The sequence below is a fragment of the Hylaeus volcanicus genome, chromosome 6, assembly GCF_026283585.1.
Source record: "Hylaeus volcanicus isolate JK05 chromosome 6, UHH_iyHylVolc1.0_haploid, whole genome shotgun sequence".
Taxonomy (NCBI): Eukaryota; Metazoa; Arthropoda; class Insecta; order Hymenoptera; family Colletidae; genus Hylaeus; species Hylaeus volcanicus.
The window spans coordinates 25,869,840-25,897,422 of NC_071981.1; the positions used below are offsets into that span (position 1 = coordinate 25,869,840).

The 27,583-nt window shown below is 45.3% G+C and overlaps 1 protein-coding gene across 12 annotated transcripts in view; it reads left to right on the forward strand.

Moving 5' to 3' along the window:
• Positions 1-27,583, forward strand: part of LOC128878755 (histone deacetylase 4) — a 41,519-nt gene that overhangs the window by 10,221 nt on the left and 3,715 nt on the right. The window contains exons 1-17 of one of the 12 annotated variants that reach the window (XM_054127236.1): positions 8,220-8,360; positions 11,941-12,263; positions 16,071-16,130; positions 17,074-17,234; positions 19,823-19,927; positions 20,752-20,877; positions 21,109-21,191; positions 21,537-21,646; positions 22,773-22,910; positions 23,662-23,762; positions 23,880-24,020; positions 24,166-24,505; positions 24,888-25,355; positions 25,460-25,738; positions 25,965-26,311; positions 26,745-27,299; positions 27,395-27,534. In XM_054127236.1, the coding sequence (XP_053983211.1) occupies positions 12,242-12,263; positions 16,071-16,130; positions 17,074-17,234; positions 19,823-19,927; positions 20,752-20,877; positions 21,109-21,191; positions 21,537-21,646; positions 22,773-22,910; positions 23,662-23,762; positions 23,880-24,020; positions 24,166-24,505; positions 24,888-25,355; positions 25,460-25,738; positions 25,965-26,311; positions 26,745-27,299; positions 27,395-27,534 (3,176 nt within the window). In that variant the 5' untranslated portion in view covers positions 8,220-8,360; positions 11,941-12,241. Of the gene's footprint in view, positions 1-8,219; positions 8,377-11,940; positions 12,264-16,070; positions 16,131-17,073; positions 17,235-19,822; positions 19,928-20,751; positions 20,878-21,108; positions 21,192-21,536; positions 21,647-22,772; positions 22,911-23,661; positions 23,763-23,879; positions 24,021-24,165; positions 24,506-24,887; positions 25,356-25,459; positions 25,739-25,964; positions 26,312-26,744; positions 27,300-27,394; positions 27,535-27,583 lie in introns of those variants that run through there. The other 11 variants (XM_054127233.1, XM_054127237.1, XM_054127235.1 and 8 more) reach the window with 11 other exon arrangements.

Consider the following 27,583-nt stretch of genomic DNA (forward strand, 5'->3'; position numbering starts at 1 on the left):
CAACTTTTATATGCTGGTTTAACGATAGCAACGATCGTTTTCGTGAATTAAGCGATACACAGTTTGTTGGAAGGATGTCGATGAATTCGCGGGGTGAATTACTTTGAAAGGGTAGGCGTGTTAACGTCAAGGACTCGGCGATAGCGAAGGAACAACGATAACGTTACGAGGCGATAATCGTCGTGACCACCGGACTCGTCTAATAATAGGTAGCCAACGTATCGATCCGCCACCGCGAAAGACACTGCTCTCGTCGAACTAAAACGCGTTAGCGACAGATTGGTTCGTCGACGGAGAACCGAAACGACACCGACGTGCTGGTCGTTATCAACCGGCGCAATAAACGGCGGCTATTTATACATATATCATAATTCCACGAGCTTCGATGATAAACGTTGCAAGGATTATCCGTTGGAACGTTCATATTTTTACAGGTTGATAATGAAAAATATTTGAAAGTGGAGTACAAGTATCGTAGGGTTTCGAAAGAAATACGTCTCGCAAATATTTGCGTCGAATTACTTTACCGACCAAATGGAATCTACACTTTTCGATCGAACTGAAACGAATTATGTTTGGATGCGAGTCGTCTAGCCGACTAGCCGCGTTAACGTCGACGACAGTTGCTATTGGAAAACGATTTATCGGCATTTGTAAATTAAGCGTTTTCATCTAAACGTAATCTATAAAAGTTGTGCGTACACCGAATGGATAGGGGGAGGTAAAACAACGCCAGGTGATTACGACACGTGTATAATAATGGAACGGACGTTTATTAGACGCTGGTTCGTGAGGAATTGGGAATTGAAGCGGAACTGAAAAGTGCGTGTCGCGTGACCAACTGTCGGACGCTTCATGCCTGTGACCAAAGTAAGAGGCGTGACAAGGGTGCGATTGAAAATGATCAGAGACGAATTACATTCGATTCTCTGAACCCATTAAAAATGTTTAATGTATCATATAATATTGTCGACTACAAAATTTTCATGTTTTTTCCTTCAAGTAAATCGATTCTGATGTATGACGATGTATAGGAAATCATGTATATTATACTAATGTAATACCGGCAATATTTCGTTGGGACAGCTGTCGCGAAAAACGTTGAAATTCCGGAAAAGGGTGCGTTACGTTTTGATCGTCTGGTTTCGCGTTTCCGCGCCACGAAGAAAACGTGCGCTCGATTACGCGTACACTTAGGCCGCGCCCCACGCCTGCCTCCCCGACCCCGATCCTCGTCTAACCCCGCACGATTCTTCGGTGTTCCCATAGCAGCATTGACCGATTCTATTTACGTAACGTTCTTGTTTTCCTCCCTTGTCCGTCCTCGACGATCTTCGGGCAATTCTCGGTGCAACGTCACAGCTACAACAGCCCACAACACCCGCTATACCACCGCCACTGGTCACATCTTCCGTTCCCTAACGGTCCCGTCCGCCTCCAATTCTTTGCTATAATACCTGTGATCGCGTCGCGTCGCGTCGCGTCGCGTCGGATACCAACACGCGTAAAACAGTCGCGCAAAGTTTATTTTCATCGGCTACCATTTATTTTGGTTCGGTTTGCCGCCGTTCCCCAAGGATGCTAGAACGAACGGTCTGGCGTACGCGCTCGATAAGCGCGAGGACGCGTTCCCGGTAGCGTGGGATCGGCTGGCTACACGCGGACCCAGTCACGAGTCGATCACGAGGCGGAGGACAACAGCCACACGAGCGCTTCGGCATCTATCTGCTGGTTGCAGGCTCACCGCGACACAAGATACACGTTTCTCCAGCGATCGATAAGGTTCTCGTCTAAACAAAAATTACGAGTAACTAGATGTTTATGCATTCGAAAGATGAGCCATACGTTCGTTTAAACTTCAATTCCTTTCCTGTATCTGTAAAAATATGAATTTCCATAAACATCCATAAACATTCCACAAATCATCTTATTCGTTGAGTATGACTTTAAGAAAAAACAACGACCAGGGTATCTTTATCTTATACTTGTATAGAATTTATATCGCTTCCATTTGATCACGCAATGTGTGTTTATATCCTTAAATACATTCTTAAACATATCCCAAACGTAAAGATATATGCATATACATACACATAGATATACATGTATGTATACATGCAGCAGTGAGGTAATAAAAATAATATACGTAGTCGTCGTGTGTTTGAGCAATATTTTGCTCATGCCCGCGTTCGACACGCGGCTAAATTTGAATGTAGGGAGTTCGGCGTTACGCCGAGGAACGCGGGCAAAGAAAAGGTCGCTTTCACCGCGATGGAAACTGCGAGGAGGAACGCAAAAGACGACGATGATCCATATATTTCGGGTCTATTCAGAGCCGGGCTTTGGTATCCTGCCAAATCTATTTTTCCGAGCGAAGGCGGGATCGCGTATTGTGCCCATGCTAATTTCGTCGCGTCGTAACGCACTCCGTTCCTCGCGGTGTGGGTGTTTGGCCCTCGCCCCTCTCTTCGCTCCCCGAGAGTCTTCACCGATCGTTTACGCGCTGCCAGTGTTCCGTATCTTGTACATTGATGTTTCACGAAACGTAATCTCTGATTACGATTATCGTTACTCGACACTCTGTAGTTTCCTGTTGCGACGTTACTTGGCTACGGTTACTAACGTTAGTATCGGAAATTTGAAATTTCAAGAAATTCAAGGAACGTGCAATTCCGAGGTTGGAATCCGAAATTCGAAAGTGAAAAAAACTTGGAAAAATGAGGATTCCGAATTTGGAATTCCGTTTGGAATGTTGTTCCCACGCTCGCAAGCGTGGAATATGGTCCGCCTCGGGGCCAGCACCGAAATCCTTTTCATCGGCTGGACAGAACGACGGGAAAGAACGCGTCAATCGATCGCCACGGCTATTTCTATTTTTATCACGGCAGCTCGTTGCTACGCGAACGGTGGCGTTCGCGCTTCGTCGCTGGTTCGACTTTCGCGATTTCAGACTCGAGAAGCGCGTTTTCTTCGGTCGTCTTTTCCTCCCCTAACTTACAATTTCTCTTACGTTTATCTTCGCGTTCCCTTTCGTTATATCGACGGTTTTTTTTTTTACATCGATTTACCCGCTTAATCCTTTGGTGTACTCGCAAACATCCGTTTTTTCTTTCGATGCAAAATATATATACTCGATTTCGTCGTTACGATATCTATAATTCTGCACAGTTTTTTTAAATAACCCTACGGCGGGTTTTCCAAATGTCACGCGTAGTTTAAATTAGAACCCTACTTCCGAAGCTAGAAGCAGACTGTACACTGATGCTATCTAGCGGGTTTTATTCCTACTTGGTGAATTCCTTATAGGCAACGAAATTGTAAAAAATAGTTGAAAAGGAAGTGAAAAATATTACAGAATTATAAATGTTAAAAAGTATACATATACACCTAATATTCTCTTTATCTCGAGCATCTAGAATATCGTTCGAGAATAGTCCTTGGAAGGAAAATACAAATATCGATAGAAATTGTCCGAAAGTAGATATCGCAATGGAAAGGAAAAAGTTGGAAGCTGGGCCAACTATCGGCCCTGAGAAATGTCTCGGGTGTAAGTACTCGGATTCCGCGGTGGAAACGAGCATCTTGCCGATTTTTTCAGGGCAACGGGAAGGTTGTGTGTGTGTACCACCGAGGTTGCGTAGGAGGCGCCAGAGTCGTGCACGCGCAGACCTCGTGGAAGGTACGCGGAGGTGCACGAGACGGGAGGGGGTAGTAAACATAACCCAGATCCGCAAACGGTGCCATCCAGCCGAAGGGAGACGAAGAGAAGAGGCGGAACCAATAACCTAGCCTAATAGCGCGCCGTGAAAGTAGACGTTGCTTCGCGCAAAGGTCACCCTAGACAAGTCCACGGACCGAGTATCGGTTCTATTTATATCTCTCGCGTCTTTTACCCCACCCTCTTACTCCTCGCATCTCCTGACCCTTTCCACCCGTTCTTTTTCTTTTTACACTTTTCTACGATCTCTCCAGGCATCCGTCTGCCCAACCCTCCTCTGTTCTTAACACCCACCCAAGTCAACTAGATTCCACGATTACCTCTTTTTTCAAAAGTAAATTTCACTTTTTGAACATTCAATTCATCCATACCACGTGTTTTTTGTTATCGATGAGTGTTTCAATCGCGAAAGGCATATCGTACGTTTCCCTTCCGTGATTCGCACCGCCACAGGATCCTTTTTCTCATCACAGTCGTCGCCGTTGCCGTCGCCGTCGCCGTCGCCGTCCCTTTCGTTTCCAGTGAGTCAGGAGAGGCGCCGCTGCGCCGTGTTGGGGTGGCGCCAACGCGTTACACGAGTGACACTCGTCACACGTTTTACGGCTCTTGGAATATTTTGCAGATAAAACGCGAACCGCTCCCGGTGTCAACGATTACCGCGGACATTTACAAATATCCTGACACAAAATTCTTTGTTTATCAACCGTGTACTATCGCGACTCGTGTCTTATGTCGTGGCATTGAAATTGGTGACTTGGAAATGAACGTTTATTTCTGCGACGTAAGTCACGACTTTGCCGACGACACAACTCGGTTGATAAACGAACAATTTCGCACGGATAAATGACGTGCTTGGCTTTTAACATTTTTTAAGGAACTGTTTATATACGAATAACGATAGGATAAGTAGAAAACGGAAAAACGTCGTAAAAACGCATTTAAATCTTGATCGCATCGAGACTGGTGACTATGGCGCGCGAAAACGGACCTCAACGATACATCGTGCGCGAGAAACTCCACACGAGCGTCCTTCCGCGTCCAAGTTTCTTCGCTCTCTATCCACGCTGTTCTGACGTCTCGCGCCTCGTCGAAACAACCATTTCGTATGCCACGTGTTTTTTTTTGCCCCCGTTTTTTCTCCTTACCTCCTCGTTTCCTCCGTTCGCGGTTCGCTATGTTTTCGACGAATTCACTTTCTCCGTCGGCTACCAGTCGCGGTATCCCGCTCTAATGCCAGGAAAACATGGACGTCGGCCGCGCATCGAATATTAATACGTGTTTTTGCACGTGTAGACGTTTATTTTTGCTCGTATTTTTAGCAGTCGGTATTTTCGAACGGGACCGCCACTATTTTTGTCCTAGCACGCCATACGGCGTATTACCGCCGACCACCTACCAAGAGAATTCTCTCACACTGGCACACGCAAACGCACACTAGCGCAAACAGAGCGAGAGAGAGGGCCAGTGTACACGCGTAGACTGCACACAGTCACTTTTATCAGCGCCCCAGCTTGGCAATTCTCGTTCATTCCAGTTGACAAATTCGAGGGTGTATCGAGGTAGCGTTGGTAGGACATTGCGAGCCTCCGGACGTTCGGAACGTTCGTATCGATTCAGCTATTTCGAGAGGAAAGCAGTTGACGGCATAATTGCGCGAACGCCTAATTAAATGGAGTTACGTGATCAACTACGCAAATAAATGCTGTGTTTCAGGTTTGTCGCGTGACTAACGCGACAGAGTCGGTGGATTTGCTTCTAGTCGCAGTCGACGAGAGGCGAACGAAAATTTCATCCGAGGTAACCATTTAACGAGAGTAACAAGTAATAGACGAACAATTTCGATCGGAAACATTTAGGTATTTATTTCGTTGATATTTCCAAAACGGATGGTGAATCTCCGTCGAAACGAGTTTCGTCTTCCATTCGTGTCGTCTTGTTTACAAAACAATATCGTCCACTCGGTTATCTCGTCTGTTATTCCGCTTCGATACGATACGAACACGTTCAATGGAACGAAACGAATAAGAAATTACGATCTCGAATAGACGTAACGGTGGTTTTTATTCCGCTCGTCGAGGACACGAATGTCGTTCCAGTTCGAGTCTTCCCAAGTGCTATTTCGAAGGGGTGAAAGGGCCGTAGCTAGGTAAGTCGCTAAAAATAACGTCGGTACATCATATCGAGCGGTCGTCTATAAATAGTAGGAAGTGACGAGAGACCCTGGATGGATTAGAGTCACGAGTGGCGCTACCCATTGCGCGCCATCTTTTAGAAAAATCTTTGCACCTACACACCGATTCCTCGTCTTCCTCGACCCCTACCGCCCACCATCGTATATTTTTTCACCGACGCGACCGATCGAAGCGGTTCCAGTTTCCAGTCCTATCCTCCAATATCGGACATGTTCGATGCTTTTGAAAAAGCTGATTCTGGAATTGATTCTGGAAGAATGGTATTATATTATTATATAGATTAAAATGAATATTAATTGCAAGAAATAATTTGTTGTTTTCACACTCAACAACGAGATAGCATCGAGCGTTACGAGCGTTTGGATTGTTGAAAATATCAACGAGCACAAAGATACTGTTGTTTTAATATTATCGATATCGATTGATTGCGATCGGTTGATCCGTTTACTCTTGGTGGATACGAGTCGGCAATTGGTGGGTGGCGGGCAGACGTCTCGAGTCTGAAACGTCTTCGAGCAGGTGGTTTCTGGCTGATCTGTGCAACGCGAACCGCTGCGATCACGGCCAAACTTTTCCTAACGACTGTTTCGATTCGATCGATACTCGTACTCGGTCTCCATCGCCACCATCGCTCCGCTTTCTCGCGTCCAAGTTTCTTCCATTCCCTTCCCTTCGATGGAAAGCTTCCGACCTCGCGGGTCACGAGAAATCCACCTTCCAAAAATAGGAGACAAGGTCATCCCGCTCGCGGCCCCCCCCCCCCCCCATTCCCTTCCCTTACCGCAAGCTACACCCCGAAGCCCGAGCATTATCGATCGACCGAATGATAGCCAAACTGTCCGAGTTAAGCCGGAACGTCTGACTCCTCCCATAGACGGGTATAGGTTTAGGACGTGCAGGATTTTTTCGTTAGAGGGGTAACTTGTGCGAACATCCGACACTCGGACAGTCTAGATACAATTTTGGAATTACAATTAGGATTGTAATTTTTATTTGCCAACTGCTGGATAAACGATCGTTTATCTTTTATTCGAAATTTCTATCTAGATAAGAGTTTGCCCATATCTGGTGCGAGATAATTGCAATCTGCGCGTGGTGTCGTTAACGTTTGCGACACGGCTGTTGATTACCGTTGGCGTTACGGCGAATCAAAGGGCGAGAACGACAAGGACGGCTGTCGATAACTGAGCAGTTTCCGGGAACGGGGTGCGTGCATTCCAGCCCACGATCTTCCGGCAGTCCGAGATCGAGCATCTCTCTTCGAGTCGCGAGCATTGTCGCTTCGCGTCTTTCGAACATTTCGAATAATATCTGTAAAAATCGAAAAATGGTTGTCTGGGTCGCTAAGTTTTATAAATCATAATTAACCAACTAACAAATAAATCTATTTACCGCTAACACGTCATTGAAAACTCTCAAAGTTCGATAAGTCTAATCGTCGTCCAAGATAGTAAAATTTCAGCCTTTCAGCACGTTCCTTTCTTGAGATACGACCAATTTAATATTCGAGACACGCATTCCGAGACTGATGTGTCGCGAAGAAATATATGCGATAAATTAATTCTCCTTGTTCATTGTGGTTGGATAATAATAAAGTAAGAAACGTAGTCTTTAACATTGGAGAAAGTAAAAGGGATGGGAATCCGAGTCGAATCGAGTGGTATATCATTGAGATGAAAACAGTGAACGCGGACACCGAACGAGTTCGAATCGGTCGTTTGTAGCGAAACGACGCGACGGCGACGGCGACGGCGACGGCGACGTCGACGCCGACGGTACGAAAGGAACAGAGAAAGATGGGAGGACAAAGCTGGGAGCGTTATTGGCGGCGAAGACGGCAACGGGAGAGCAGCGCGATGGAGGGTGGCATATAAACTGGTGGGCGGTCAAAGAGCAGGGAGCGGAGAAGGGAGCGGTTTACGATTACGTTGCTGGCTACAGAGACAGAGACAGAGCGATCGAGAGTCCGTGGAGGGAGAAAAAGAGCGTGGACGCAACGATACCGGGTCTCTATAAATAGTAGAGATTCGCGAGCCTCACGAGGCAGGGCGCTGTCATCGCGTGACGGATGGGAGGAATGCGAATGAATCGCAAAAGAAGCGGCAGCGTGCGACGCGCGCAGTTCCTTTTCGACATCCGTGCTGTGTGCGCGAGCGCGACGAGAATTACACGACCTATTCGCGAACGCGACTAGATCTCCGAATCGTCGCGACGGTTTAACACGGTGTTTGTTCTTCGTGGTTATTCATCTGATAGTGCTTTTTTTTTTTTTTTTATCATCACAGTGATTCACGGTAATATTCGGTGGTGCTCGGTGATATCGAGATATACAGTGGCGTGTCTGCTGGCGAAAACGCAGTTCAAGAGTCGTATTCATTGGATGGTCGAATAAGTGCGTGCAACCGTAGACGCAGACGTCGCGAGCGAATGACAGTTCGTTCGAAGGAAAGGTGCATTTTCATAAAGGTTTGTTTATCGTGTCGCAATTTTTAACGCGTCAACCGGAAGTGGAGTGTAGAGGACGACGCAAAATTTACCATTTAATGTTGCCGCATCGAAAGTCGCGACTTTACATCACGTGAAAACGAATCCTTAACGCGCGTGGTTGCGGCTGACTGTGCGACCACGCGTCCCCCACTTCCGACTCCCCTTTGAGTCACGGAACCGACGCACAGTGGGGCACATTTGCATACGAATAATAATTTGACCAAAATTACGTCTGGATTTTAATCGCATAGCGATAACAAAATAGGAGACGACTACCGCGCACAATTTCTGCACTAGATAATTCACTTTTGCTCGACGTTTCAGTCCAAATATTCCACTGTGCAACGCGTCTTTATCAGAGATAATACAAAATATTTATTTAAATCAGTGTTTCTCAAACTGAATTCCGCAGGACGCTAATCGCGTCATGGATGAAATCTTTTCATTCATAATTTACCGATAAAGCTTATCGACCACACGTATGGACATTATCGTTTTTTTTCTTTTTTCATTTTGATTACGTACCGAATTACTACCTACATAAGATGAATGAAACGTACTTGAACGACAAATGAAGTTATTTTAAAAGTTCGGTTTTCAAAAAAGTTACGTATCGAGGAATATTCAGCGTTATAAACACTTATTGTTCTATTACACAAAGTCCTTTTCTCCAAACACTTTCGATGTTCAATTAGTTGAAATAACCGAGGTTCCACTGTATTCGAATAGTCTCAGGTCTCCATTGGTCGCTATCGTATTTTATTTACGCGAGGCTCCATTTACTCTCGATCTTTACCTCCGTCCTTTTTACCCGCGCTCAATGGCGCTCTTTCGAAACGACGGAGGCGCGCTATTCTCGTCTCGTCTCGTCTCGTCTCGTCTCGTCTCGTCTCGTCTCGCCGAGGGAAACAGCCTCGTTGCGAGCTAGCCGTGTTTGTCAACTTGAAAGCGATTTCCGATACACCGGACACCTGTTGTTCCTTGTCCGTCACGTTCCTATGAGTTGCTGCGAGCTCTCGAAGCCACGACACGCGTTAATCTCTTTCCCTCCGCAAGGGGGATTCCACCAAGAGTTACGTACCGATTTTAATGAAACTTTTGTTGGTCGAATTGGAAAATATTTCGCACGTGTTGGCTCGTTTGTTTCTACGCTCGATACTTTGCGACAGTAGCTCTCAACCGTTGTGTTAGGCCAGGAATTAATTTATTTAGAAAGAAAAGCCATACAACGTTTAATTCTCCGTCGCTGTCGCGTCAGTTGGAAAACTAAACGAATCTGTTTTCTTATTATCCAACGGAACAAAACAAAGGGTGAATATTTCTATTTAAATTGTTATAAATGATCGAATCTAAAGGCATTATATTATTTCTTTGGTAATGGTATCCTGTTAAAAATGTCGAGTCGCGCTGCGCAGTTTGCTTCCTCGTGTCTTCGAATGTGTGACGAGCGATGTTACGAGACGAAAGGACAGAGGAACGGGTTCGCACGAAATAACAGAGGGTCGGCAGAAAGATGCAGGACCGGTTTCGTAACAAGAAGCGCGAGTTGCGTTCGCGACAGTACGGTCAGAAGAAGAGCAACGGGGGAACGAACTTGGGACGGGCTGTTCTTCTGGCTACTTTGTGCTCGCGACAACTTTCTCGAGTCGGGACGATGACTTTCGTCGTTGTTTCGATCGCGATTTTTCGAATATCGTTATCCAAATATCTCGTATTCTAATGTGAACATTTTGTCTCGTGACAATTGAAAATTAGACAATCTCACATTTCCTGTAGTATTTCATTTTTAATCTTGCCGAATTTACGAATCGTATAAAATAGTCCGACGAAATAACTAACGACAACTCGTGAAACGATTTATTGTAATTCAGAGGACATTTGTAAGAACTCTACAAAGAAAATTTGCGACAACCCGATGGACGAAATTGTAGACACGAAGCGATCGAATCGACTGACCGCGATTCGCGAATACGGCACAACAGAGTAGAGAAGAGAAGAGTAAAAAAAAATGAAACGACGCTGACGTCACTGGAATCATTCGCGCCACTTAGATGGAGTCACGGGATCAATTTATAACGCGGACGGTCAAGTACCGGCTCCGATCGGACGGTTTCATTGTTCAACCTGTCGCTCGACTTTTTTCAAAGACGCACACCGATTTGCTCGGATAAATGCATAATCGATCGATATTAATTTCTATCACGAATGCATAAAATCCACATCTAGCGATAGACGATAAAGCGTAACATACGAACATTGACGAATTGTAAAAATTTCCTTCGAATATCATTCATCGCTATACTTATGTATAGGACGCGATCGCGTGTCATCTAGACGCTTTGCGAGACATTTGATTTTTCGCTGTCTCCGCTTACAGAAGTAACAGTTTCGTGATCCAATTAGTCTTGCTCTGTCGCTAATTTTCTAAATAAGTTCTGCCTTGGTTCTATGAAATCTTTAAAAACGACGGAACGATGATGTAAATTTTCAAATACACGAGTTATTTAAGTAAATAGGCGGTGATTTTAGGGACACCGTGTACGAATAAATACGTCGAATAAGGCCACTGTGCGCCACGTTCCTTGGAAACATCGCGTCCATTGCGCGGTCGTTGGTCTTCCTCCCTCGTGGTTGCAGTCGTATCGAGGAAATCGAGTCGCACTCCCACGCGCGTACACTGACGCGATCGCGTTGACTCGCGCTGCGAGCTTCTCGACCGTAAAACTGCGTGTTCACGTGACATTAAGTTGACGACTTTTATTGCTGTAACGATGAATATCACGACATCTGTCGTCGTGGGAACCTAAATGTCGCATTGTTATGGCATTCCAAAGACAGATGTCGTATCGTCGTCTCTTTAACCAAAATATCAAAACTTTATTTAACAACGTGAAATTTTCTGAAAGGCTGCGCGATTAATGGAGATATTACCACTATGCGTGCAACTGAGATGTGGCATAGTCTCGTAGAAAATGATTTAGAAGGGAAAATAGAACCAAGTAGGAAAGTTTCTACTAAACTCCGTATGGTGTCTCTGCCGTGGTGCTGATCCGTAAGGAGGTTTTGTTACTTTAATCGTAGCGATCTGACCATGTTACTCCTGTCGTAGATAGGAACGATTGTTTTCTCCGACACACAGACTAGACTTTAACTCGATAACAATTAATTTGAATTCGTAACGCTTACAACACCGTTCTCGCTCGGTGACGAAAATCTAAAGATTTTTCGGTTCTTGTGATCGTCCTCATCTTCCTTGTCGATCCACTATCTATCGTCAGAGATGGGCAAATTCTTTGAAAAGAAAAGTAAAAATCACAAACAATGAACAAAAGAAGAATAAACTTTGTTCGTTGTTCGTCCAACCGATATTGCAGTACGTATTCTGAAACGAGCCGTTAACAAGTAAAGAAGCCTATCTCGATCAATAACCGTTCAATGGAACGAACATTGAGAATAAATCGCCGTACAGTGTTTTCATTTGTCATCCATGATTCGAATGAAATTTTGCCCATCTCTGTCTATCGTTCGTTTCGTTGTTTCTAGAGGAGAAGGTCGTGGTGAAACTTGAGAGACAAACGGGAGAATCGAGAAGGCGTCGAGGAGTCGGGTCGATGATATTCGCAGTGTGCACTTGTTAACTCAGCGGGACGCGTGTATCGAGAAACTCGGCTATCGCGACGGTTCTCCCAGCCAAGTCGGGAGAGCGAGATATCGACGTGGAACGAGCGCGCTCACAACCGAAAGAATCGACCGATTGGTGGCTCTGCCGTAGCATCGTGCATCGTGCTCGAGTGTTGTTGCAGCGGGGCGCGTACGGAATTCCTGAATATGCTACCGTTGCAATATGTTTCGCACGAATCAACTAGGTACGTATATCTCGTCAGTTTTCGGCAAACTATGACTACGATAATACCACAATTACTATTGTAATTACGATTAACGATCGATAAATAATCAATAACCACGTTAGTAACGTAGTTGATCGTAAGACAAAAGCTTTTCAAGTAAAATACCCTAATGGAAAGAGAAATTAGAAATTAGTTTTACGACGATAATAATAATGATACGTTTACGTTGCGCCAAGGTTACGTACGACGATAATCGCGCGTAATAATATTGACAGCGTTCGTGGCGTTCGATCGTCGGTAACTCACCGCGCATCCAGCTTGCACACCACGCGGGCGCCATGTTTCTCAGCTGGGAACGCGCGCGATAAGTTTCGCTTTGTTTTTTAAAACCAAACCAATTACTAATTTAATTAAAAATAATAGAGGAGAAATAAAATGAATTGGTGGGTTTTATAGGTAAATCTGCCGATCGTAAGTGATTACTGTAGAAGCAATGGCTGCCCGACTCTGTATCCCGGGAGCTCCGACATTCTGGGAAGAAAATTACCGCGTGCCGCGACGGGAAAAGAGAGAAATGGCAGAGTTCGAGACGGGAGCGTTCGAGACGAGCGCGTGTATGCTCGCCGCGTTTAGCAGCCGCGTATATAAATGTCATCCTATATATAGGGAGCGTTCGTCTAATGTTAGCTAGTCGGCCACCGGCCAGAAACACGAGTAAAAAGTTCCTGGACTCTCTTCGCCGAAACTCCCGACTCCTTTCGTCTCGCATCCGACATCCACCACAATGTCCCCCTCTCCATTGGTGCATCAACGCGGCCTCTCGTCAATCGTTGAGATTCGTCCTAGGAATCGAGGTCGGCTTTCGTCCGTTTCGCTTCGCTTCTGCCCTCTCGTTTGTCATTTTCCGGTTCCTCGATGTCAGGACTCGCTAGTCGTGTCGAATGTAATTCTCGATTAGACATCACTTGTATACACAGTGTACATCTCGAATTGTATATTAATACGAATATGACGATCCAGCTGTGCACGTGCCTCGATCTCTCTCCTCCCCCCCACACACACACACTGATACGTGCAGGTGTCGTTGATACCCGAGCCAGTATAGTATTCTTCGTAATTCTAACGATATATCTCGTAAAGATACCATTATTTATTTCTCGTAAACTTTCTATTAGATGATTGTCGCTTCACACGTTTCAAATAATAGCGCGCTTTCACTATTTCGTCGCCATATTGACACATGTTGTTACGTAGCATGGTTCGTTCACCAAACGAAAATGAAAAATTTGCGTTCTCCAGCTATCGATAGCTATTCGAGAGTGTTAGACTAACGCGATCGATACGTTGACTCTGACGGATGGCTCTCATTCGCGATAATCGTTTGACCTACACACCGACATTCGTTCGCTAATAATAACAACGTACTTACTGCGGCGAGTGGCAAAGCGTGCGGGATTCTCATCAGCTTGCCACTCTCCAGACCCGACTCGCTTTCCATTCGAACAACGATCTAACGCAGCAGTGCTTCTTCATCTTTCTGCTCGCGTTATGCTTCCCGAAGAATGAACTCTTAAGATTACATTTGATACGGGATAATTAATTTTTGTAAATAGCAAATGAGAAGTATCAACGATCGATAACCGTTCGATAGATGTTCCTGACGGTTCGTGACATCTGTCGGGGAAGGTTACAAATAAATTGGCGCTAGTGCAGCACGGCGATTCGCAGAAACGACGTTTCGGTTAAGAGCGTTTGAAATAACATTTACATCGGGAAACATGTTTTACATAGACAGAAAAATGGTGGTCTTAGGGTAGAGAAAACCGAGAGATCCGACACTGTCGCGGTATTAAAGTTTATTGTAATTGATAACTAGGCTGGTTTTAAACGCATACATCCGGACAACGCTTTTTGTGGCAATTACTTTAATCAACGTGGACCTTAATTGTCTTCTTCACTGCTATCTGGCGACAGCGTAGCGTGCAACCCTTACCATCTACTCCCCACCCTCCTTACCCTTTGTACTCGACGAACCTTTGGCTGCAAAGTAGAAACGATACAGTTGCGATGAATATCGATGAAATAATATACAAATATTTAGTAAGAATAAAGCAAGTATCAGAGGTCGTTACTCTGTCGATGAATAAATCAAAAGGAATGATTTTTAAGGAACATTTTATTAGCGGTGATACATGGTTGCACCTACAGTATTTTAATTCTGAGAGCGCACTCGTGTCTTGGATCGATTACATAATTCTTTTCTGGTTCGGCAATGCCAGCTCAAACGTCAATAATTGTTTGTAACTTTTTATTTTAATAATTGTGCTCCTACAATTAAGATTCTGAAGATGTAGTTATTTATATCACTAGTTGTTCAAATTAGCTCTCGAAACAACAATAGTAGTTAGTGATTTTGAGAAAAATTATGTTACTTTGTCTACTTGTTTGGTATTATCATTAATTTTTTAGAAGAAATAAAATGAGTTTTCGATGCGAAATCGTTGGAGCTGATTATTCGAAGGGATCCAAGGTTCGATAGGTCCCGTAAGAGTTTGGCGATCGCGATTGCGAGCTTTTTCACGGCGGACTGTGCGGTAATAGGAGTAAGTACGGCGGAAAGAGGAGAGGAGCAAAGCACGCGCGTCGAAGAACGGCCCTCCTCCGATTAACCTTGGACTTGACTCGGTGGAATGCAGCGTGCAGTGACCTCTGCTCGCCTCGCTAACTCGACGCTCGTCGACTCGCTCGCTCACCTTTGCACCGTTCTTGCCCCGTTTCAGCCCCCTTTCCACTCGGTTCGATTCGATTCGATTCCATTCCATTCCATTCCATTCCATTCCATTCCGATAGTCTCTTTCGAGGTTATAACCACTCAGTTATGCATTCGACACGCGGCCGTTTGATTCCAGTCGCTGTTCGACGTTTCACTTGCCGAGGCGATTAGGATTAGTCATTCTTACGTTAATGGTACTTATTGCTTCTAATAGTATTCGTTTATTTCGCGCTATTATTTTTGTTAGATGATTAATATTACGCTGAATGTTGGTACAAGGTACAAGCCAAACACGCGAGAAAGAGTTACACGTGTCTTATAAACCCCCTGCAGGGTGTATCCTACATTCGTACGAATAATATAGCAATACGGTAGAACCGAACCCACGATCCTCGGATCCATAGTCGATCGTTTTACCTACACGACCATCGCCCAACCTAAACATGCGTCTTCGAATTTAACTCTTTATACTTGGTATAGAAGGTGCAGATACTGCAAATATAGGACATGGTTCCGAATGATTATTTTTACAACAAAAAATCGAAAGTAAAATTATTTTCTTCAGCTTTGTCACTTTTGTTTATCGTTTTTGTTAACCAAAAATTAACTCGGACATCGTTGATGTACGGAATGTCTATTCACGGAAATTACTCGAACGAAAAAAAATGCATTCGCTTTACGTACGCAAATGTGTATTAATATACGGTATGCTTATGACATTCAGTTTGCATTGGCTATATTTAGACGTTACAGGAAACTTTACACTGTTATTTTCAGACCGTGATAGTAATATCTGGGTTGTAATGCGTCTATTCGACAATTTTTTTTTTTTTTGTCACAGTTGACTTAGCAAGAAAACTATGTTTACACCGAACGGATGCAATGCTCGTTACGCAATCTTATTTTTCCTACTATTTTATAGCGTTGCGACATTCCTCGATACGTTTACTCGTATCGATAATCAATTTTATTTAGTCGTTGCTTCGTAAATAGTTTCCCCTCTAATTCGCAAGTTTTCAGGATCTCTAAACCGATTGTGCGTTTTGTTTCAGAAGACGTGGGCTACAGAAGCGTCGAGATCGCGTCCGCGTTTACGCATCTGCCGCAAAAAGGTAATTTTTAGGTTACGTGTTGGAAGACGATTTTTCTATGTTAACGACAGTAATTGAAACGTTCACTTGTTCGCTGTGAAATCTTTAATTCTGTTATTTAAATTTTATTATTTATTTAAGTGGCCAAAGTCTGTGGAAACTTGAATTATCATAAAATATTATTAATCAACGACATTAATTTGAATGTGTTTAAAGTCGATATATTTGGTACGTTTGCGTGAAACGTGATTTATTAGTCGATGACCTTGAGTGGCGAAAATATTTGGTTTGAATCGGCGTCAGCGAGAAGAACAAGAGCCAGTAGAACGGTTCACGAAACATAGGCGATCGAGAGATTAATTGAACGCGTCGAACGTTTACAAAGAACAGATAAAATGACTTGCCACGCGTCTGACGGTTCTAAAAATAGTCACGCTATCGAGTACACGACCGATCGACGCGTTTCGATTTTCGATGGATCGACTCGAAGGAGTGACGCACGGAAACAGTGGTGTCCGATATACTCTATCGCGCGAGCGTCGATCGACAGCGTTTCGCGAACAGATTCGATCGAAAGGTTCGGCGTCGAATGCGAGTCGTGTTCCTAGACGAAAATGTCGAATAACCAATAAAGGATAAATAGCTTGAAATAAATTGGAAATTTATTGAATAAAAATGAAACAAACGTTTAAACGAAAATATCCTTTTTTTTTGTTTGCCTGTGTATCGAGAATAAATGTAAATGTGCGATATCGATTAGCTTTAAAGTTTGAAGCATTGTTCGACACTAATCACGATATCACCGCTAATCTATGGATAAGAATCGTGAAGTAAAGTTTGTTTCTTTTTACTCGATTTTTGTTCCGGAACATATTCACCGTGTAGAAAGAGGATAATAATTGTCAGCCTGTTAGTTTCGGTTGGTTTCTGTTGTGTTTTGAACGCGAGCGATTGGTCTGCGCAGAAATGGCCAGGGACACGCCAGGCTCACCCATGTCTAGGCCGAGGGAGTTGGTCGGCGGAGTTGGCGCTGCAGCGGCCACCTTGACATCCAGCGCGTATCACGCTGCCTCTGGCGATCCAACCGCCCTTCACGGTCACGCGCTGCAGCAAAAGATACTCGAGGTAATGTATTCGTAACATTCATTTTACCGACAGAGTACAGCCCGTTCGGTATTTGACGATCGATCCAATACAAATTACGTTCGAACATGTAACCAAAATATTACATAAAATCAAACTTAATAACATCGATAGGATATTTTCAAAGTTGAGGAAAAGAGGGATAACGAACATTTTTATTTCATTTATCTCACTGCCGTTGGAACTTATTTAATAATTAATCTATGATTAAATATCAGAGGTGAGTAGCGATCTTTTTATCTCGATTTCAAACTAATAATTGGCGTTGTCGTGAGTCATTCGCTTAATGAAAATTAAATATTTGTGTTCGTTTCGCCAAGTGTTAATGATAGTATTATCGATGGATTTCTTAGTGAAAATGAATTCGTACACGATCACATTCGGACATTGGTTTGTTTAATTAAATCGGAACGTAATTAGTTGGTAGGATCAATGTGAATTTTATCCAAGAACATATTTGTGAAATTAGTTGAGATTTCGTTAAAAGTAAATAGCAACGTTATACGTTTATAAATTTCTGAAATAACCAGGAAAAATTATTCAATTATTTTAAAATATTGTTACGGCATTTTTTACAAAATAATTTTTTTTATTTATACACCTTTTAATACTTATCCATAGAGTTTTGTCAGAGGTTTATCTTCGGTAGTACAAGCATCGTTTGACAGATAAGATCGCGTAAAGTAGCGTTATGTTTCTTACATTTAGTAAAAGTTTATAACAAGTTTATCAACGAACGCCACCTGCTCTCTGTGTAAACATTATCGATAGCGTATTAAGTAGTCGTTTGTGAAAATTAAATCTGAAATACTATAATCGAAGATAGATAGAAATGAATTGTCGGTAACTTGGATAAAATTCAGCTCTTTTAAAACAGTCTAATTTAAAAATGTATAGTTTTATCAACGTTGTTCTGTACTCGTGACATAATATTCGCAACTTTTCCTCTTGCTTCCGTTGCAAGTAACGAACGATAGTAAACTTGATCGAATTGTTCATTTGGAAGGAAAAAATTCTTTGTAAAATTTGCTAATTGTAAGAGAAAGTTGAATACGGTCTGAAAGTAGTCGCGACCTCTATCGGGCCAGACACTCGGCTATCAACTGCTAGCCTCTTGAACGGTTTTTTCCCATGGCAACCCATACTTTGTTCCGTAGCATCGCATGCTTCGATCGTTATTACATAAAAAATATTCTGAAATCGATTCTAATAGATAAAATAAATATTATATACGCGATACTAACGTAACGAAAATAAAAGATATTATAAAATTTAATTATACGTTGAACCGTTAGCAGTCGGTAAACCGTTAAGCGAGCGTGACGCCTGGCTGTATCTCGTTGCGAGTTAATAGATCTCGTCTATAGCGATATAATATCGCGATATAATATCGGATGAAATCGGTGCATTGTTTCCAGTTGGCGTACACGTGGGTAGAAAGTAGGAAATGCGTACGTACGCAAATAGATACACGGCCTGGATCCGTAGATAGATACTCGATTGGATACCACGTGATGGTCACGTGTTTGAATATTCTGACAGCTAAATTTGAATTCCATCCACGGGCATTCTCTTCGGTGTATCTAGCCGTTTCCCCGTCTGCTGCTCGTTTCACGAACGAACGATTCGCTCTCCGACTACGGGATATGTATTTCATCTATAAATAGCGTCGCTGCTTAACGCGTCGCCCTCCTTCACGCTCGTTCGCGCTCGGTAGCTTCGGACGCCGTTCGCGTGTTATTTTTAAGCGAATCCGTTGATGGGCAAAATTCTCATCGCGCAGAACATACACGCGTAGAAGGAATTTGTCAGATTTGCTACTCTCGTAACTTACCTCGAGTAATACAAAAGTACATATTTTTTTTTTTTTTGAAAGTACAGGATGGTTTTTTTTTTTTAATTGAACGAACAAGATATATCGAAACTAGAGGTACAGAAATTGTGTGCACTCGAAAACGTTACGTAGATCGGACATCATTTGAAAGTCGAGAATCGAGGATTCGATTCCTGTTGAATTAGCAGTGGCGAATTAGGAAGGGGTGTCAAGATTGAAAGGTGGAACGGGGCGGTAAAAGTTGTAGCGCTGGCCCTGCACGGAATCGCTCGATCGCGGAAACGATTACGCAGCGATGCGCGCGTCCACGCGTGCGAGTTGTGCTCGAATCGGTTCTAACCCGCTGCGATTGGTTACTCGAAACCACAAGTTGAAAGCACAATAAATAAATTTGATTGTAATATTGAACATTATATGCGTATATCACTATCACTATCATGTTATTATTATGTTTAACATTATCAGCAGTGATGTGCCAGAGATGAGTAAAACTCTGGTTGAGTCGTTTGGTCGATATATTATTTTATACAATACAATCACGTTATATTCCACGTAAAACGAGCGTTGCGAATAAATTGTTGCGCAGAATGTTTTCATTCTATTCGCAAAGAAAAAGTTATGCTCATCTCAGGCACGTTGACGTGTGCGAGTTGTGCTCGTGTCCGTGCACCGCGAGGCACGCTACGATCAATTCCTTCGAACGTTAACCTCGAGACATCACTGGATGTGTTTCCAGTTGCAACAGCATCATCAACTTCAACAGCAGATTCTACGGCAACAGTTCCAGGCGCAGGAGCGACAATTGGCGGAACTGCACGAACAACAGATGCATCAGCTGAAGGTAAGCTGCCGTCTCGTTGCGTTGGTTCGCGCGTCGTCGAGCATCATACCCCTCCCTTCCATAGTTGGCCAAAACTCTGAGTTTCGATTGATCTAAAGTTTGCCCACACGTTCCTCTCGTTTCTTTCCTTGGAAAATGATCGAGCTTCTGGTTAGTCGAAGCCAACTCTCACCCTTTCCCTCAAACTTTCCATAACGTAATTAACTGCTTCGAACGTGTACATTAACATATTTCTTCCAATCAACTTTTTCGAAATTAGTGCTTAGTGGTTGTTTCGATGCGAGGTCACCTTTTAAAAATCCAAAATTCCAAATCCAATATAATGTAATCAATGACGAAAAAGAATTAGCGTTCCATGGGTAAAGAAGTTAGGGGAAAGTGTGTATCAAAGTTTAATCTCGACTTGTCTTGACTTTCCTTGTTCGTCAATCACGATTATAACCTGACAAGTTGTGACAAGAACATCCTCGAACACTGGACGACCACGGACATGATCGTGTTTATGAACCGTTTTCGGTCGAAAGTCCAACGGAATATTCCTTTCACTCGTTAACGCGATCGGTGCACGACCCGCGATGCGACCGCGCCAACGAGAACATCTCCCAGGTCTGTGACAACGCGAGGGGCAAAAGGTTCGTGTGCCCCTGGACCAAGTACATAATAATATCGTATTTGAAGTAAAGGGAAACGAACTGAAATCGATTACTTTAATTTATACACTGCACCTATCGGTCTTAAAATCGCCCAATGGAAAAAATACTATATAAAATGATTAAGAAGTAAATTGTTGTAAATAAAATGATCGATCCTGTTTTCTGTCGTAGCTATGGGAGCAGCAAAAGCAACTGGAGGAACAGAGGAGAGAAAAGGAGAGGCTCGAAGCTTTGAGGAAAAAGGACAAGCACGATCACAGTGCCATCGCATCGACGGAAGTCAAGCAACGTCTTCAGGTAGCTAGATGTCGCGCGGGGGTCGATCGTTTCGGCTCGACCATACTCGCGCGGACGGGCCCGGTTATCGTCCGAGGGGATAACATGGGAATAGATACATACGATACGTTAACTGTCGAAAATGCACAGGGCGGTAATTGGGATCGACGGAAGACGTGAATTAGGCTAGACAGAGAAAGGGGGATGTTGCGCGCGATTACTAGCTGAGAGAATTACCTTACACGGTTTCAGAGCTTCCTCGTCAACAAGAAGCAAAGGGAGGCCGCGGCCGCGGCTAATGGGGCCGTACCTGGTACAGCCGGATACAGGAGCTGGTGAGATTCTATGAAATTGATCAATCTTGCGATCGAGTTTCTGACTATGACCGTACTCCGTTTGTAATCCTCTAAGAGGGATTACTGTAAACGTTGCCACGTGACCGTGTTCAAATGACAGAGGGCGACGTATACGCATATAAAATGATCTAGAAGGGAAACTAGAAACGAGTCGGAAAGATTCGAATAAATGTCGCGTTGCGTCTCTGTTTTGTTTATCGTAAGTGTTCGTCGGGCCAACAACGGTCATCGATCACGGTCATGGGATATACTCGAACGCTCGATCGACCGAGACTGGTACGAGTACGGACTGAACGAGAAACGTGGAATTTTGTTGTTGATCAGGTTGCAACCGCAATCGGATTCGGCGGGCACCGCGAACGCCTCGCATCCCTACAGGATGCCGCAGATGCTTCAGGAAAAGTTTGCCGATGATTTCCCTCTTCGAAAAACAGGTAGATATACTCGGGTGCACGCGCACATACGTGTCGTACGAAATATTATCCCGTGGTGTCGAGTGAAACGCATACTTGGTGAAAGGTAGTCTCTCTCTCTTTTCTCTCTTACTCTATGTGTGCCTATGTACGGTAGAATGCCTACTAAAGCATGGTTTTTTGCGATCCAACGATCTTGCCTGTCGAATATGCCACGTCCCCTGTCCAATGAGAATTTTACCGAGGCGTACGGTCAGCCAAGCCAACATTTATCTCGCGATAGCTCCTTTAAAGCGAGCGTGCAGGTGTTTGTTAGTGTTGCGAATCGTTTGGCGCCACGATCGGTCAGACTTCATTCTCAGCGCGTCGAAAGTTATCCACTGATTTTATTGCCAACTCGAAAATATTCGATAAGCAATCTCTTTCATTGTTCGCTCGCAACAGCGATAAATATTTACAAGATAGACATTTAAATTGCGTTGGTTTGTTTTCAGTTTTAAATGTGATTTCCTTTTAGCAAGGTTATCGTTGCAAACGGGTTTTATGTCGTTTCCTACATGTAATTTACGTTAACGTCGATCGATTGTCTTTCCTGGCGCAACGAATGAGTTTTGATTATTTCAAAGACGAAAATAATTGCCATCACGCTCGCACATTTCCTCGGTGTTTCTCCGTCTGGTCTTTAACATCTTTTCGACCTGTTCCTGGCCATCTCGTCTCCCTTCCGTTCTCCCGATGCCTGGACGTTCTTCTGGGTCAGAATTAGGCAATTCATCGACTACGCGATAATCGAATAAGCGATACCATTGAAAATACAGTTATCGAAATGAAATGCGATAAAGGTTAGTTAAATTTTCTGGCGTATCGATTTTGATGAAGGAACGCGTAGTCGTTTGCGATCACTGTCGATTAAATAAAGCACAAGCTGGACCAAATCGATGATTCGTTCGATGGGAATATGATACAGTCTGAAAATGGGGGACCTGGGAACGTTGATATATGTATATCATCCGAGGCCCCCCAAGTGCCTAACGCTGCTCCGGAGTCCCGCTTCTTCCTTCATTTTCCACGTTCGCTACCCACCGTTTTAATATCCGGCCCGTTACGACGACGACACCAACAACTAACCCTGGCTAAAATTGGCCAGCCTCGGAGCCGAACCTGCTGAAGGTGCGACTAAAGCAACGCGTGGAGAGGAACATGGCCGCCTCGAGAAACTCACCCCTGATGGCAAGACGGAAGGAACGGCTGCTGTCGCACCTCAAGCGGAAGTCACTGCTAGCAAGTACGTCCTTCGATCGAACTTAATCGAGATTCGTTCCGATTGTCGATTATACCGATACTTCCTTGCGTGAGCATTAGCAGAAACGGTTCTTTGCACCCGTGTTTTCGATTAATCGATCGTTGATTTTGTTGCCTTTTTTGCCAGTGTCCAGTAACAGCATGACGACAAACAAAAAACGTTATCGATTAACATACTCGAAACGAGGAAAGTATCGTCGAGTGCCGTCGCGTTTCTCCGTAACGTGTTCAGAGCCGAGAGAAATGTTGACAACTTTATTTATTCGGTTACTTAACTTACCGCGGAACATTTTTACGCTTCATAAAGAAATCATCGATTAACGGAGCGGTGCTTGTTCGAGGATTTTATATTTTCGAAGCAGACATCTTTGAAACGCTAAAAAACGTTAAACGACGATAGTCATCATTTGTCGAACATAGGAAACGGGGAATCTTACCACGCTTGGAGTCAATCGTTTTCTTAAGAGGGAAAAACAAGTTTAGCCAGTGGGGCTGGTAATACTTGACCTATTTTTGTTTTGCGGACCGATTCGAAACTGGGGGGAAGAAAAACGTTAGCGAAACGACGCACACGCACACGACGCATCATCCTCCCGGGACGGAATTCGTGAATTGTGGAGATATAAAACAATGGCGAATCCGCACTCTCGAATTCCGATCTCGATCACGCGCGACACATTTACAGGCACAATTGCGCGACGCTCACCGTCGCTCGCTGATCGATCCTTTTCCAGATTCTAGCAGTAATCCGGAATCTGGGCCTAATTCGCCGCCGACCGTCAATAATTCTCAAGCGAGTCCCACGGCGGGTAGCAACGCGGCGGCCATTCAAGAAGTAAGTACTATACATATACTATACATATACGATGTAACTACATATTAACGTCATATAAGAAACGGTTGTTTCTGCGTAAAAGTAGAAATAGGTTACGAGACTGTTTTTCGTTTGCAGGAGACCGAGAACACGGCGTACGGTGGCCCTCTGACCAGCGGCAGCCAACAGGGTAGCCTTTCGGATCTTTCGTTGTTCAGCTCACCGTCCATGCCGAACATCTCGCTGGGTAGACCTCACGTTCCGTCCGGAACCAGCACGGTGAGCTTCCAGCGGTTACTTTTCAGTCGCAACGCTTGCGATACCAACAGTTTCTAGAAAACACCAAGTATTATTATATTAATCGACGACGCGACGATATACGTTATATAATAATTTGAGTTGATGGTGGTTTGTTCGTGTACAGACTGGCACCAAGTTAGCGACCGTCTCAGAAGCGGAGGTACGAGCAGCGTTCACGGCGCGGCTTGGAATGCCGCTCACCGATCAGATGTTACCTGGCACCCTGCCCTTCTACCCCTCGCTAACGGTGATCGAAAGGGACCCGCCATCCTCCAACTACGTTCACAAGCAGATGCAGAATTTGGAACATCAGTCGGTAACGAACAGACAACACGCAGCCGCGGTTTATTATAGCGCTGCAGCAGCGTCTGCGTCAGGCTCGGCGTCAGCGTCTGCGTCGCCCATCACGGACACGCAAGTAGCGCACGCGAGGCTGCAAAAGGCTGGTCACCGGCCTTTAGGTAGTATGTTCTCTATTTCTTGCTGGCAGCCGATTTTTTAGAGCGCGTGCAGCGTGTCGCCGGGCGTTGCGCGATCTTACGATCCCCCTGGGTAAAAATCGGTAGCTTTTCAAGTCAGTCGCGATATCGTACATAATTCTCGATAGGATCAATGTAGTACATAAACGGCTCGACTCTTTATAGATTTGATTCGGGTACCTTTGAGAGCCTGTATATCGCGTTAGTTTTATAGCATAACTGTAACTTGTACAATACTAGGCATTTAAAGGCGCCCGATTGTCCGAAGGGATCGTTTCAGGTGCGCGTCGCCTCCTGGCAAGCACGCGCGCAGTGAACCGTTCGTCGACAAGAACCACGTAACAATGATCGTTGCTCGTTCTCGTAGGCAGAACCCAGTCCGCTCCGTTACCATTGGGACACCCGATGCTGCAAGGCGGGAGCATGATGGCTCCGCAGACGCACTACGAAGAGTACCTGGCCGAGAAGCAGCTGCACGACCAACAGCAGGCGCACAATTACTTGAAACAACAGATTCGTCAGACCGTGTTGACGCGGGTCGGGTCCCGAGGCCAGGCGAACCAGTTGGACGAGGCGCCCGAGTCCGAAGAGTCCGAAGTGATAGATCTGACGGGAGGAAAGAAAGATCTGTCGGAGGAGAGCGAAATTTCCAAGCAACAGCGCGATCGCGAGCAATTCCTGCAACAGCAAAGAGATTTGATGATGAGGCATACGCTGCAAGCCTCGAATGAGTCGACGGCCTACAGCGGGGGCAGTGGCGGCAGCGGGAGTAGAGGAGGCCAGCAGTGCGCCAGGCCGCTATCCAGGGCGCTCTCTAGTCCGTTGGTGCATTTAGGTGAGCGTGATGCTTCGAGAGTTGGAGACTTTTAAATGTTGGAACTGTTACGCAAAACTTGATTTCCTACTCGTACTCTTGGTAACCTTTCACTCGTCGCGCAGGACCCCAGGGCTCCGGATCCGCCGCCGCTGATTTGTTCGCTCGAGCATCCACCCACCGACCCACCACTGGCTTGGCCTACGATCCGTTGATGCTGAAACACGCGTGCGTCTGTGGGGAGACGGTACGTGGTCATCCCGAGCACGGCGGAAGGTTGCAGAGCGTCTGGGCCCGACTGTCAGAAACGGGTTTGCTACAGAGATGCGATCGGATACGATCGCGTAAAGCTACCCTCGAAGAGATTCAGACGTGTCACAGCGAGGCGCACGCTCTACTCTTCGGTGAGTCCTTCCGCGAACCGTGTCGCCAGTTTTTCCCGTTTCCCGTTCTTCCCTCGTAGCTCCGATCCTATTCCTCCTACTTGACGTTCTTCGTACCCACGTCCAACCAAACCAAGTACACCGTATCCTGGTTCCTCTTCCACGAGTCTCTTCTCTCCCAGTCACATTCGGCGATTCGATTCCCCCGTTAACGACAGGGGCAGAGAGTAAAGTGTGCTTCGCGCAGGGACGAATCCGATGAACCGTCAAAAGTTGGACGTATCGAAGCTCTCTCAACTACCGATCAAGAGTTTCGTTCGACTGCCTTGCGGCGGAGTGGGCGTCGATTCCGACACTACGTGGAACGAACTGAATACCGCGCCGGCCGCCAGAATGGCAGTAGGCTGCGTCGTCGATCTGGCCCTAAAAACCGCTATGGGCGACATTAAGAACGGCTTCGCCGTCGTACGACCTCCGGGCCATCACGCCGAAACCAATCAAGCCATGGGTTTCTGCTTCTTCAACTCGATCGCGATCGCTGCGCGATTGCTCCAGCAAAAGCTCGATGTTCGGAAAATCTTGATCTTGGATTGGGTAAGAATCCTTTCGCCTCTCCTTCCATGTCCTCCTTGCGCGCGTCGAAACGGACGGGAACCTACCTCGAGAACCGAACAGGGCTTGGCGTGTCTGAATGTCGAGGATGGTCGGTCGAGCATCGCGCGTATCGAAGGGAAATCGTCGTCGGTATACCTCTCGATAGCAAAATACTCTAGCGGATAGTAGAGGTAACTAGCCACGTTAGATTGGTCCAAGGAGGTTGAGGTTACGAAAGTCACTATATTCAATGCGCGTAACGTATCGGAAGATTACTAGTCCAAGGGGACTAGTAGATCTCTGGACAGATCATAGTATCTCGCGATAGGAGTCACCGTCCACGGGTCTGCTCCTCGAGTATCACCTTGTCATGCTCCAGTCATACACAGAGAACCGTAGAAGAATGCGGGCGTCGTTTCTTTTCTGTTCGTAGGATGTCCACCATGGGAACGGAACGCAACAGATGTTTTACGACGATCCGCGTGTGCTATACCTGTCGATACACAGGCACGACGAAGGTAACTTCTTTCCAGGAACCGGTGGCCCGACCGAGTGCGGGGCAGGCGAGGGCCTCGGCTACAACGTGAACGTAGCTTGGTCGGGAGGCCTGAATCCGCCGATGGGAGACGCGGAGTACATAGCTGCGTTTCGAACGATAGTGATGCCAATCGCGAAGGCATTCGATCCGAGCATCGTCCTAGTCTCGGCTGGATTCGATGCCGCCGTTGGTCATCCTCCGCCTCTCGGAGGTTACAAAGTCAGCCCAGCCTGTTTTGGAAAGCTGACGCAACAACTGCTAGGACTGGCAGACGGCAAGGTTGTCCTTGCCCTTGAAGGCGGCTACGACTTGGCCGCCATCTGTGATTCCGCGCAAGAGTGCGTTAGGGCTCTGTTGGGCGACGAACCTTCCCAATTAAGAGAAGAGGAACTGACCAGGCCACCTTGTCAGAACGCGATCGACACGCTGCAAAAGACTATCGCCGTTCAGGTATGATCTCTCGCGCCAAAGTACGGCTACGAGAAGACGAGTTTACATTCTCGATTGCATTTTCTCACATATCGATTGCATTTGTCTGAACGCAGATGTCGCACTGGCCTTGCGTCAAGCTGAACGCTCACACTGTACCCATGACCGCGATCGAAGCTGGTCAGAAAGAGCGCGACGAATCGGAGACGGTCTCCGCGATGGCCTCTCTTTCGATGCAGCAGCCTACCAACTTAACGTAAGTCACCGTTCTGTCTTTCTCTTTTCGCTTGGCTCTTTTCACTCTT